General features: G+C 41.3%; 1 protein-coding gene across 3 annotated transcripts in view; it reads left to right on the top strand.

The window, feature by feature from the left end:
* The window catches only part of RBM27 (RNA binding motif protein 27), a 622061-nt gene that overhangs the window by 100546 nt on the left and 506824 nt on the right, over positions 1-14691 (top strand). For all 3 annotated transcript variants that reach the window (XM_069244680.1, XM_069244679.1, XM_069244678.1), the window contains exons 4-6: positions 264-346; positions 12067-12240; positions 13819-14012. In XM_069244680.1, coding sequence (XP_069100781.1) covers positions 264-346; positions 12067-12240; positions 13819-14012 — 451 coding nt within the window. The remainder of the gene's footprint in view (positions 1-263; positions 347-12066; positions 12241-13818; positions 14013-14691) is intronic.

Here is a 14691-nt window from a genome sequence, read left to right as displayed (position 1 = left end):
ACTTATATTTAAGAAATCTTTGTCCTGACATCCAGGTGGGCCTGGGCCATCCATATTCAGCAAATGTGTATTTGTGTTTACCTTACCCTCCATACTCTCACATTGTTTCTGTGGGATAAGGAACACTGCATTGAAAATATAGAAAAAAATATTGGGTTTGTTCAAAGCCAATGTAAGCCTGTGTAATAATTTGTTTGGCATCTCTGGAAATAATTTTGTGATCAGGAGTATAATTTGTTGCCTTTATTCTTTTATTTTTTCAGGATTCTTTTGATGAGGAACGTGATGGCAAGAAAAAGAAACACCCTAGTCCTCACAAGAACCGTTCCAATTCTAGTGAAAGGAGGTATGCATCTGATTATAAAATCTTAGCACAGCAATATCACTTTAAGCTATTTTGATGTGTTCCTAGGTGGATGCAAATCTTGCTGATTAGCATTCTAGTAGGTTAAAATTTAATCATAGTGATTTGTTGAAAAGCTTGATGCATTACAGGTAATTGAGATGGAGACCTTGGTGCCTCTCATTTTTCTGTCATGCTATGTTCTTTATCCTCAAACAGTTCACAAGTCATTGTTCAGATGCTGTCTGTCGTCATGTATGAATGAACTGAGTGCTCTTCCCATAAATTGTATTGAAATGAAACTTGTAATAAATTTCCTAGCTTACATGACAGGCGAGGATTACATTAGCTTTCTTTTCTCTATTTCAGATAGCAGCCATATAGAATTGCATAACTATTCAACAAACTACCTGTACAATAACTCCAGGGAAAGTTGAAAAGGAAAACATTAACATGTCCAGCCGATAGAAAGACTGGTTCCTTGCATATAGGCCTTTCTCTGTTTTCTATTCCTCTTTCGTTGTGTGACAAAAGCATCTCGGCGAATTCGGTTACTTCATTTTAGAAGAGTTGTTACCTACAACTGAATCCTAATTTTGTGCTCTTTTGTAAACCCTTTGTATGGAACTTCCCCCAACATCTTCTGTGAACATATGGAAGTAATAGTATCAGTATTACTTACTTAAAACTAAGTACCTTCAACTAAGAGGATGAAGCTTGAACAGTTGGTGAGAAATAGATCTCAGATCCTTGGGCGGGATATTCCTCATCCTTGTCTTTTAATAGAGCTCAAAATTCTCAGTCATGTAAGCTTGGGATTTTTTTATTCTGTGTCAGGCCCAGATGCGAGATTAATCTGTTTTAAAGCTTACTCACCACCAATTAAGCCATGTCAATTACTGATTTAAAGTAAAATCTATTGAAAGTGAAATCAGATGACCAGTCCACTGTATTGACTAAGTTGTTCCAGTGTGCGCCCACCATAAAAGCTTTTGATGCCTTGGCACCTTTGATTGATTGTGCTGCAAACATACGGGTATCTGTGCCTGCTTCCTGCATCACCCACCTGACCTAGCAGGTAGTAGTGGGTGAGGTGACTGCTTTAAATGGTTTCTTTAAAGAAACAAGAATTTGCCTGTCTCCTGGGGGCCCGAGTTCTTCCGTCATAGCCTCATACTCTTTAATGCACCTCAGCACCCCTAATTTGCGATCTTCACTAAAAAAAGAGTAAGATACCACCTTACTCTTAGTCTCTGTCCGTCTGGATATATGGCATATGATCCCTTCAGGAGTGAAAACCCTACCTGTAACGTTGAGAGCTCTAACATCCAAGACTGTTCTGCAGGATACCAAGCAAAGTAACCTTGCTAACTTACTGGACAACTCCTTTCTCTGCAGTTACTTATTGCTTTGCCTCAACAGGAATAGATTTAAGACTTTATCCACATCCCTGAGGGATGAATATCTTGGTTCTGGAGGAACCGAAAATAAAATACCTTTCATTAATTTTGTAAAACCTGGCACTCCCCCACAGGGAGACCTTCATTGGGGGTCATGGTCAGCTGATAGAGCTGACCTGAAGAAATTTACCAACCTGTAAGCCATCCCTGTTAATGCCAATTCACCTGGGCGACATCTGGCCTCACTGGATTCAAGTCTCTCTGCATACACCAACTCAACCATCTTATACAAGCAGATTTAAAGCATTTGGTAGTGGAAGAGACCCATGACCTTGCAGGGAGTGTCTGAGCCCATTCCAAACGTCCTGGGACCTGCCATTGTCTCCTCTAATCCTCCACAACATGAGTCCCAGGCTGCCTTCTTGCAGAGGCTGTTGAAGATTCCTTGACAGATCGTAAAATATGGGAAGAGGGATTGGACAATCCCACAAAAGTTACATCATAATTGGATTCAGACTTGAAATCTCCAGGCGGGAGTCACCAGAACCCGATGGGCCTGTTGTCTCCTCACTTGCACTGAGATTTGGGTTATCATGGAGAATAGGGTAAATGCATATCCCTTCTCTTTGCACCAGTCCTGAAGGAATATATCTGTGCGGGTATCGGGTCTGGTCTCCAACTGAAGAAGTTGTCCAACTGGGAGGCAAATAGATCTGCTGTGAAGGAACCCCAGACAAGGGCCAGTGATAGGAAAATCCTGTGGTTGAGTTTCCATATGTTTGTGTCCTGCAAGGATCTCTGGTTCCTGTCCACTATGGTATTGAAGGAGCCCAGGACGTGTTCTGCTGTCACTGATACCTTGTGAGCAAGGCAGAACTCCCAAAAGTCTCAAGCCATATCCGACAGGGACTTGGACTTTTGTTCCCCCAGGCAATTTTTCTATCACACAGCTGACATGTCCATTTTTAGCAACACACAGCATTCCACCTTGGTCCAGCACCAAAAATGTGAAGGATCCCGCTCGGAGCCTCAGGCAGTTGATGTGAAGTTTTTGTTCTTGAACTCAAGCTTCCTCCTGTGAATAACACTATAGTGAGCGCTGCAGCCTGACATTCTTTTGTCTGATTCTATGACTGTCTGGGCTGGATCTAAATGAGTCTCTCCAGTTCCAGTACTCCAAATGAGTTAACCACCATTGTATCTTCTCTTTGGCCGCCTCTGAAGGAGGGGCCAAATCTGCATAAGAAAGACCTGTCCTGAGATGGAGGGCCTCAGCCTCTGTAGTTCCCGATAGTACAGGGAACCAGGGAAGATGACCTGGACTGAAGGCGAGAGAAGGCCGACCACTCTTGTAATCTGGCAGAACAATGTTTGGGTTTGACAGTGTCTTGCGCATTGTCTTCATCATTTCTCTAGCTTCCTTGAAGTCTATAACGAATCCCAGAAAAGTTGTTTTTTGTGTTGGTTGTAGCTAGAATTTCTTTGTGCTGATGACGAAACCCAAGGATTTCAGGAGGGAGACCACAAAGTGTAGCTGCTGTGCCATCCTCCGCAGTCATTGGTCCATCAAGAGGATGCCCTTGAAATAAACAAGAAGTTGAATGCCTTTGGCTCCCTGATGTTACATTGCCTGTTTGAGCACCTTGATAAGGCCCCTTGGTACAGACGACAGGCAAAAAGGGAGGCTGTGATTTCGAACACCTATCCCCTCCACTGGAACTGTAGTAATCTGCAGTGTGGACTGTAGATGGGAATCAAGAGATACGCATCCTTTGGGTCCAGACGTGCCATCCAATCCTGCAGTTACAGAAGGTCCCTGATTCGATGTAGCCCCTCCATCTTGAAGAGAAGTGGCAAAATATGGTTTTTCCATAAGAATTACGTTGCTGAGTACCCTAGCCCCTAAGGGAGGTAGTTGGGAAGACAGACATCCTGCTGAGCTCCCCCTGCCACGAGTCCTGAGGATTAAAGAGCCTTTTAATGGATGCTTGAGTTTTAACTAGGGAATTGAATGTGGCTGCAAATCTTCCAAGTTCTTTTATGAATGTGTCCCCAAAGAGTCCCCCCTATGCCACTGCTCCTGCTTCTGAATTGGCCAGGTCTTGCAGTTTGGAGTCAACCTTAATGAGAGAGAATTTGTGTCACTCAAGGTACACAAGGTAATGGCTCATTGAGCCCTGCGTGAGACTATGTCGGGGAATTGGGGATCCTGATTTCGTTAGCCTGTTATGACATTGCCAGAATGTTTGTAAGTAGCCCTTTGCCATCTAACAACTTATCCTGCCACGATTGCCAGGTTCAGTCTGGGCTCTTTGTAGCCATTTTGGAGTCGATCTTTGGGATGAGGGCGACCTTTCCTTTCAGCAAAGGTTGAGGACACTCCACCCTCAGGCGCTGTCTGACTTCCTTGTCCAGGAGTTTTCAAAGTCTGGCTGACACGTAGGCAGCTACTTTTGAGGCTGGCATCCATTTGTAGGATTGGGGGTGAAGCAGATCCTCAGGGTTCTGCATGTCCCCTTATGGGCTTTCTGAGACCCGATTGGACATGGCTAAGTGAGGGAGCCCTCACGCCATGGTCAGGAGGTTTTTCAATCATTGTGCAAATTCTTGGGGGAATCGTCGTGGTCTAGGCTTGGGACAAGGGGAATAGCAAGTTCAGGATCTTCTTTGCCAGAGGCACTGGGCGGGGAATGGTGGTAGAAGTTTAGATGAGGCATCATAGGACAGAAAAGCTTTGTTTAGGCAGCCAAAAGCATACAGGTAGACGACCTGTTTGTTGTTAGGCTTCACCTTTGTGTGGGGCCTTTGGCAGTCCTTGAGGTGGAGGGGATGAAAGAATGAAAGACCATCCAAGCCTTCCCTCATTAAGTGTATTGTAGTGCATATATATATATATATCGCCTCGGCACACCAATTTACGCCCTGTTAGATATGGAGGACAGGGTCTGGATCAGTGTCCTAATGTAGGTGTTCATAGTAAGGCTCTTTTGGATTCCCCACGAAGAGGTCGTTGGACTCCAGACCCACTGGAGTGAGTGGCAGGCGCCGCAATTGGCTGCAGCACTCCTTTGAAGACTGTGTAATCAGCCGCGTGCTGTTCGCGGATAGAGAACGGTGCTTTTCAGTTTCTGAGGAGCATTGGCATCCTCAAGAGATTGAAGGACTGGCCCTGCATCACCTTAACCAAAGGTGTTGACCCGAGTGAGGAGCGGCAAGGGTTCCTGGGTACAGTGCTGTAGAGGAAGTAGCAGTTAGGCAAAAGTGAGAGCACAATAGAAGCAGAAAAACAAATGATGTAGCTAAACCTGTACAGAGTCTGGGGAAACTTGATCTGAGGGCTGTGGAGCAGCGAAGGAAAAGGAATTGAAAATGGAGAGGAAGGACTACATGCTACTATTGGCACTTCCTATTGGCTGGACATGTTTAACGCTTTCCTTTTCAACATTCACTGGAGTTATGGGAAAGGTAGTTGGTTGAATATTTATGAAATTCTATATGCCTATCTGAAATGAAGTGAAGAAAGTGCAATCCTCACCTCTGGACCAGACGTAGAATCTCAATTCAATAAAGCTAACCTTTTTGGTTGATTTACAGACCAAAGTGAAATAATTAATAGATGAATAAGTATAAATGGAAATATAATTTTGACACTACCGACCTTCTCCCCCTGTAAGCCCTACATGCCCAAAATAAATTCATGTAAAATTATAAAACATATAAACAAATAAATGTCAAGCTAGACAAACTTAAAATGTTGCGCAATTAACCATACTTAATATACACTTTAAAAAAATAACAGCACCCACCCAAACTCCAAAATACTTCACAAAACATAAAAAAATGGTTTTCTAAAAACAAGTAGTTCCAGATTTTAAAATTAACTAAAACAATAAAAAAATATTTCAAAGTAAAAATGGACAAAAAATAGATTAATCAATGATTGATTTTCATGTAAATTTAATAACACTACCTCTCAACCTCGTGAACCCCCAGCATGAAATTTAAATGTATCATATTGACAGAAATGTATTCAACAAATAGCCAAAAACTAAGAACAGTTACTATTTTTAAATAAACATATTTCTCCATTAAAATTACTTTTTAAATAATTAAAAAACATCTGCGCACCCAAACTCCCCATGGACTATAGTCTGGGAAAAATGCATTACTATATTTTTAAAATATATACATATAGATAGATAGATAGATAGATATCTATATAGATAGATATAATAGAGAAATGAAATACCAAAAACATTACATTGCAATTAAGCAACTTAATAAATAGTAATATAATCAATATGTTAAGCTTCCATATTATTGTAAATTACTAAAAACAAAAAAACAATATACTTAGATATTTCTGTAGTCATGATATTATAGTCTGATACCATTTTTGAGTTGATGTTTATGTGGAATAACTGCAGACTGCAAATTCATCTGCTCATCTCAGGGTATTATCCAAGAAACGTGAACATTGCAATCCAGTGGGCTAAAACCTGACTGAAAAATGGAGACACATTTCATCCTTATTTCATTGGAGCTACTAGACCACAAATTTCTCCATAATGTTAGTCTTGATGGGTATATTGCTGACGGGCCTAAAGTTTGAGGGAGTAGTTGAATGTAATAATTCAGTCTGAGTTGGCAGGTATGGAGCCATTTTGGATATAGCTTATTAACAATAGCCCAAAAGCGAACCTCCTCAGAAGCCATGCTGGCTCAGTGTCCATAGTCAAATTGGTGATATTAACCCCTTCGCTGCCAGGCCTTTTCTCCCTCAGGTGCCCGAGCATTTTTTGGACTATTTGGGGCAGTTTGCGCTTAGGCCCTCATAACCTTTTGTCCACATAAGCTACCCACACCAAATTTGCGTCCTTCTTTTTTTTTTTTTTTTTTTTTTTCCAACATCCTTGGGATCTTGAGGTACCCAGGTCTTGTGGGTTCCCCTGGAGAAGACCAAGAAATTAGCAGTTGTGTTAAAAAAAAAAAAAAAAATAATGAGAAAAAAAGGGCTGCAGAAGAAAGCTTGTGGTTTTTCCCTGAAAATGGTGTCAACAATGTGTTTGCGGTGCTAAAATCACCGTCTTCCCAGCTTTCAGAAACAGGCAGACTTGAATCGGAACATTTTTCAACACAATTTTGGCATTTTACTGGGACATACCCCATTTTTACAAAAAAAAAATTGGTGTGCTTTCAGCCTCCTTGCAGTTAGTGATACCAATGCAGGATCCCGGACATCTAACCATTTCTGAAAAGTAGGCAAAATTCTGAATTCAGCGAGGGGGTCATTTGTATAGATCCTTCAAGGTTTTCCCTACAGTATATGGGCCAAGTGCTTGTCTCAGGGAGGAGCCAAAAACATGTCAAAATTGAGGTGGAACCAAAGTGGGTCCTAAAGGGCAGTTGGGGGGGGGGGGGGATGTTTTTAGGCTGACAAGTGGGACAGCATTTTTATCGGTATAGATGCCACAATGCTGGGTGGTAGGAATTTTGAGGATTCCTGCAGATTCCGGAAGGTTCGATCACAAAAATTTTGGGAAAATGTGTGATTTCAAGCTAAGTTGGAGGTTTGTAGGGCATTGTGGATAAGAAAATGGCGCGGGGGTCCATGTGCTTCATGTGAAGCACACCACCCTGGACTCACCCAGATGTTTAGTTTTCAGAAGTGTCTGGGTCTTGTGGATTTTTCTACATGGCAGCGTCCTGAAGTCCAAATAGTGCAGCCCTCACCTTTCCAAGTGGGGTGATTTTGAGAGTTAGACATGCTTCATGGCCCAAATGTAAAACCAAAATAATCAAATGTCCTCTTGCTTGCCGTTTGAAAAAGATCTTTCAGTGTATAGGTTCAGTTGGGGTGGGGGCATAACCATTCCCGAAATGGTTAGTAGCCACCGCCCCGCTATTTATTCATATATTTTTTTTAATTCCCTGGCATCTAGTAGGCTTTCTGCCCCCCCACCCCCTCCTTCCAGGAGAGTGTATCGGGGGTAATTGCCCATCTGCCCACCGGTGAGCAGAACAACTTTGTCCCCATTTATTTGGAGGTGGGGGTATGGCCATATTTTGCAAACCTTGTCTGATGGGCTTTCTGCCCCCCTTGGGGCCAGATGGACCTTACCAAAATAGGTCGATCTGCCCCCAAGGGGGGCAGAAATGGCCAACAGTAATGTGCCTTTATGGGGAGCGGCCCTTGCCCAACGGGCTGCCACCACCAAACAAAACACCTCAAGTCCCCCCCCCCCCCCCCCCCGATGCCTAAGTGGTTTCTGCACCCGGTGCCTTTTGGCCTAATAGAAATGGGCTGAAATAAATTTGCCCACCAGAGGAGCGACCCTTGCCTAAGAGGTCGCTCCCCAAGTGTAAATAAATATTTTTTTAAAAGATCCCTGGTGTCTAGTGGCTTCTGCCCCCCCACCCCTAATTAAAATAGTCAGATCAGGGCACAAAAAGCCTAATAAAAAATTGTCCCCCTGGAGAGCAACCCTTGCCCAAGGGGTTGTTCTCCTCTTGCCAAAAAAAAAAAACCAAACATCCCTGGTGTCTAGTGGGTATTTCTGCAGCCCCACTGCTTTACAATCGGGCTGCAGAAATGCTCAAAGACATGAAAGGCCTTTCCTTTCATGTGTCTTTGCTTGCTCCCACCCCCTATCAGTAGCGAAATGCTTTCCTTTTTCTTCCGATCGCGCAGGAAGCTGAGCTTCCAGCATGATGGGGGCTGCCTCTAATGAGGTGAGCGCACAATCGCTCGCTGACCGCATCAGAAGTTACCGGGGCTGGGGGGGTGTGGGGGGGGGGGGGTGGTATCTGGGGCAGGTCGGGTGGGTCTGGGGAGGGCCAGGGTGGAAGGGGAAGTGATTCCCCTTTTATCCCTGCCTATGGGAGGGGAGGTGGGAGGCCCACCGGTGCGGATATGCTGGTTACGCCTTTGGCACCCTAGCTCCGTGGCCGAGGACGTAACCACCTGGTCCCAGGCACCCAAGGGGTTAAGTTTGCTTGGAATTGTAAGCCCTTTTTTTTTTTTGTTCTCAGTCAAATTGGTTTCTGGATGTCAATCCAAGAAGTCAGCAGAAATGGAACTTCTGCATAACGTATCCCAAATGTGGCTAAATATAAAATTATAAAAATAATAATAATTTGATGAGCTACATTATAGTAACCACTGGAGTGTCTGTATCACAAAGAAAACAAATATGTTAATTAGTCTCACCAGGGGAATAGTGGAGGGCTGAAGTAGGTTTTCAATCAAAAGTGCTTGATCTTTTTCATTGACATGGCTACCAATTTTTATAGCTTAACATTGAAAAGTTAGCCTTTGTGCATTGAGGGATACTGGAGTGCAAACTGAGAATATTTAAAGTTGAAAGTGCTAGCATGTTGTTAATTTTATGTGTTTTCAGTATTTTGATATGCAGAATTGGAGGGATAAACAAGTGATCCATTCACTTGTGCTTCTTTTGTCTTGGTTATTTAGCTTACTAGGTTCCCATATTGAGACCTAAACCTTGATCTGGTCACAGCTTTTGAACTCACCTTAGCGAAGACACCAAGTGGCCTTCACATTCATTATTTTGAACAAGTCAAACATTTATTCATCACTTTAGCACAAGTTCTAGTTCATTTATCAGGTTCATGACTGAGATCTCGGTTTTCTGAAAGACCTTTGGCATAAATTCTGTAGAATTATCAGTTTAGCTGGCCGACTTAAGAGTAAAGGGTAGCCCTATAAATTTCCTTTGTGATTAATACTACCTTGTTCATGCACATAATATAAGCATGAGTTATGCAGATGAGCTTGACATTCTGCCTTGCAATGCTTTGCTTCAACTCCAGCTTAGTATTTGTTTAGGAGCATGCTTAATGAATGTAGCATTTTTCTTGCTTTAAAGGAAGTTGCATTGTGGTGCAGTTTGCACTTAGAGCTGGATGTCTCTAAGGAAATGATTTATATAACTTTGTAATGCAGCTGTTAGTGTGGCATTTTGTTGTGTGCTGCTCACAGCTTGGAGATCTGCGTGTGAATGCTCAGACATGCTCATACCTTTTATGTTTGACAATCACAAGTTAAAAACCAAAGCATAATCTAGTGCAATACATAACTACAATATAAAAGAAGACACATAAACCATTATTATTTAAGTAATGAGTTGAAACTCTTGCAAGTAAAAATACGGCTTTTAAGTAAAATAGCCAGGCAAAAACAGACATATTCAGACAGGACAATTAGATCTGTAAGAAAGTTGAATAGGCTAGTTAAAGAAATTGGATGTGATATACACAATGTCATGAAGGTAGGAATAAGTCGGAAATCTAACAGCAGTGAGTCCCAAATGTTGATGAAGAATTTCCTCCAGATTCCTAGCTGCAGAAGGATCCTAGCTTCTGTCACATCTGGACCTAAAAGAAATCCATATGTTGTTTTCTGCTAGGTGTTTAAAATAACCCAGGCAGTCTGTGAAAGTAAGGTAGCATACGAGGACGGGGATGCAAAGATATTAAGATAAACAGTACAGCTGAAAAAATGTCAGTAATATGATCAAACGCTAGTTACTCGGAAAACAGGCGAGTTGCAGAGTGAAGAACAGCTTTAAGCGGAAGAAACAATGAAGTAAGTGTCCTGACAGTAGTTCATCCCCATCCTAAAGATCACTTAAGATTAGACCATTGTTCAGAAGGCTGTATTCAATGTAGACAAAGTAGAAATCGAAGAATCAATCGGGTGAGCGCTTATCAAGTAGAATTTCACACAACTAAGCTTTTACGTGGAGTTATTACATTGCACGTAATGCTGAGACATCCAGCCCCTCAAAGCATAAAGGCTGGCACTCAGTGCATGTTATCTAATGTGGCCCATACCCTCAAGTAGATAAGCTGATCAATGTAGATGTTGACAAGAGTTTGACTTTACAGGCAACCTAAAAGCTAATACATATATGTATCAAGGTCCGCAGTATTAATTTCAAACTGATGTTATTAATTCACGGAGCTACGTTTACAAGTATTCTGTCGGAATCAAGGACAGACTGCCTTTTTTTTCAAACTGACAGTTTCGTTCTGCAATGGCACAATGCATTCCCAGGTTTTATTGTGGAAGAGCAGGAGACACATTGTTTATATTGTTACTACGTGACCCAGAAAACACCTTCCTCTAGATGTCTCCTTAGTAACTGACTTATTGACTTTTGTGTGTTTGGAACCTGTTTATTTTTGCACTTCAGATTGTACTCCTCCCTGACCTTGGATGCCATTATCAGGTTTAATCCTCAATCGGTACAGAGCAAATGTCAGTCTCTATGGAAATCTCCACCTCTGCAACTGAGTACATTTCTGAATGTGAAACACAGGGCATGATCTTGCAGGAAAAAATGATAAATATAATTTATACTAAATGATTGGGCTTTCATTCCAAAAATACGGATATTCATGTAATCCACACTCAAATCTCATCCAGATTGCTTGTGCTGTAGGTTCACATTGGATTCCGTAAACTGTCTTTTTACTCTGTAAGAACCATTATTGCTTGTAATGTTAGTAACAGTGACTTGTGGGGAAACATACAGCCTTGGCACAAAAATGCATTTGACCTGTTTTGAGGAAAAGAAAGACTTGCACGAGGGATGTAGCATTTTTACATAGTGGTAAATTCTGCGTTTAGTTTTGCCCTAGCGCACACAACAGTTTGTCGTTGAGATGCTTGGCACTGAAAAGTGCAATGAATCAGGTCTCCTTTTGTTTGCTAGTTAAACGTCATTTTAAAAGGCATATTTCTGGACGCCTCTAGGGCCAGTCATGATATGCATGCCATTGATATGACTAGGTAGCTTGCATTAGGTAACTGGCTTCCATATGTGTATGATGAATGAATGACCAAATTGTTTTGAACTTTCCCAAAACTCTACAGCCTATTTCATTTAATCGTATGGAACACACGCCAAAATTCAGCCTAGTGTAGATGATTGGTAGTAGTGCAGATCATCTTGGTTCAATGTTTCCTTACATCATCCCTTCAGTGCATCCCCTGTGGCATTCATTCACTAATTAGATCAGTGAATAAGGCTTTATGAAAGACCATTTATTCAGCCTATTTTCACTTTAGTGTTTGATGCGTGACCCAATACCAACCCTGTCCTCGCCAACCCCAGGGTTGGACTGGCCTAAGCATTTCTTTGGGCAAGCACGAGCAATCCTAGCTTAACTCTGTGATATGGTGTGTGACAGTGTTCACTTAAGTAAAATGAACACTATGAAGAGTCTACCCGTAATGTGGAGTCTGTTAACAAATGGTACCAGGTAAATAACTTGCTCCGTCTTTCCAATTTCAAGTAATGAAGTCTCGAGAAGGATTCCTGACGGGATTGAATTCCATTCAAGAGGGCCACCTTTGGAGAAAACCCTCTTATCCAACGAAGATAAATCAAGTTTGGGTGGTAACAGGAGACCTTTGTTGGAAGACATGATGGAACGCCCAGACACCTACAGTCGAATCTCAGTGGAGAGGTAATTTGTTCAAAAACGAAGGTTGGCTTTTTCACCTGCGAAGGGCATCTTCCATGGGGATGGAAATACCTGATCATTGATTTGATAGCGAAACATCCTTAAATAATTCCAAAAATAGCTTCACTGCCCCCAGTTATTAGCGGCATGATTCTAAAGACACCTGGTGTGCTATTAAGGAGCATTTCTTGTGCTTGGTTTAGTAATACATGGAGATTAACTGTTGTATTTCACAGATGAACTAAAGGAGTTGTCTTTCCCATCTATTAGTGAGTGTAGCTGGGCTGCTGCTTCACTTTGAGGGGGATTTAGTTCTAAAATTATAATACTCCAGAACATTGTTCTAACTTGGTAAAGTGCACATGTGGAGCAATACTGCAAATGTTTGCTGATGTGAGAAAAAAAAAATTAAGCAAAATTGAGGCAAACTTTTGCACTACGTTTAGGATGTTTGTCATGAGTGACGGTGGAACGCTGAGAAGGTGGGGGTGTAATGGTGGTAGTGTTGTGATTATTTGTTTGTAAGCAACACACTGTTGGCATACATAGAAGTGCGTATGGAATATTAAAGTACTAGTATCTGCCTTTTGGCGGGCTTACCAAAGAGCCCAGGGTATACTTGGGTGAGTTCCATGAAATAGAAAAGAAAGATAGTACAGGCAGCTGTTAACTGCATTAGGAAGTTACGCTGATAACGAGCACAAAAAAGAAACTGAAGACAAACCTTTGGGATTTGTAAAAAACTTAGTTAAGCAATATAGGATAGTAATTAGCTTTTACTCAAAGGACCATGATTAGATGGTAATCCAATAACTAAACTAATATGGATGGAAAATACATTCTTATGGTTAAGGTAGAGCTGAAAATGAGGGGAGAAACCCTTCAGTTGTAGGAACTGTTGGTCAACAAGCTTCTCTCACCATTGTAGTATGTCACCACGACTGTGAAAGGTAAGTTTAGTAATGCTAAGCCAGAATGAAATGTGCTAAACCATATCCTGCATCTGATTTTGTTGAGTATAGTCATCGTCAAAGGAAAAAAATGTGGGAAACATAAACTGTTGAACTTAAAATACGCTGCATAAGTTTATATAAAATATATAAGCAATATTCTAGCTTTTTGCAGATAGCAAATTTCTGCTTACCTACAAATATTTGATCCTTTGTCGAAAGAAAGGTACAAACAAAATACCTTGGATTGTGTGCTGTGTGGGAGGCTACACTCCGTTTGTTTGAGACAAAATCAGTTGTAGTGGTGTAGCTGATCATCCAACTTTCATGAGAGCAGTCCTATCTTTAAGGCAGATAACCTCATTTGCCCCTTTGAAGCACCTATAAATGAGCTCAACGCATAGTGGAGACATACCAGATTTTTAGTTTAATCACTTGTAAATTATTCTTATTCAAACTATTGTATTGGACTTTGGTATCTTAAAAATCTAGCATGGCTTCTTACCTCTAAATTGGACATCCCTGCAATTGCAGATCTTGATAAACACTCACAGTAACCACACTGAATGCAGTTGCATATTTTACTCTCTACCTTGCAATTTAAGTAACAGGTTGTGGCTTTTTACCCTAGACCACGTGAGAAGAAAAGGGAAGATGGCAAGTGGCGAGACCATGACCGGTACTATGAAAGAAATGATCTCTATAGAGACAAATATGACTGGCGGAGAGGAAAAAGTAAAAGTCCTATTAAAAACCGTCCAGTAAGTCGCAGTCGAAGTCCCAATCGTGGGAGAAATAGAGAGCAAGACATATCCCGAAGCAGAGGTAAACCTCATAACAATAATGTGAATGTTAATATTAATATTATGTTAATATTTTAAATAGAATACTATTCTTTGTTTTTTTCATGTCTGCTTTTTGATGTCTTGTGTGAAATGTTATTACTTGTGATTGAGACATTTTGCAACCAGCTTTATTCCTCTACTCTGCATCATGGTAGAGAATGATTACGGATGGCTGCAATGTGCATGCATCCATTTGCCAGTAAAGCATTCCATGTTTGTTTGTTTATTTTTGTTTGTTTGTATAATGGTAAGTATAGCATTGGTGATGCCATACATTTTCCTATTATTATCCCAAATACTTGCTCATTAGTAATTCTCAGAAAGGTTTTGAACTGGAAGTCTTTCCCTCCCTATTTTATGACTTTGGGTGGGTTCTGGGGCAGCTTTGTTAGAAGTGGACAATATTTCTTTTCTCTGGATTTGATTTTAGCCAGCAGTTTGTAAGCATGCTTTCATATAGGTGTTCATTGAACAAAATTGTTTTATGTATGCCATTAACAGGCTCTCTTTAGATTAAAATATCATAATTCGTGTTGTACAGTGATCATAGTGCCATTTCTATACATATGCGATCACCTATGGCACTTTTTTTGCAGTTCAGCGCTACAGTCACTTCCAGCAAGTAGCTCTGTTTTGCTTTTTGAAAATTAAGTGCACGT

Source organism: Pleurodeles waltl, chromosome 7, assembly GCF_031143425.1.
Source record: "Pleurodeles waltl isolate 20211129_DDA chromosome 7, aPleWal1.hap1.20221129, whole genome shotgun sequence".
NCBI classification, from domain to species: Eukaryota; Metazoa; Chordata; class Amphibia; order Caudata; family Salamandridae; genus Pleurodeles; species Pleurodeles waltl.
This window is presented reverse-complemented; position numbering and strand designations above follow the sequence as displayed.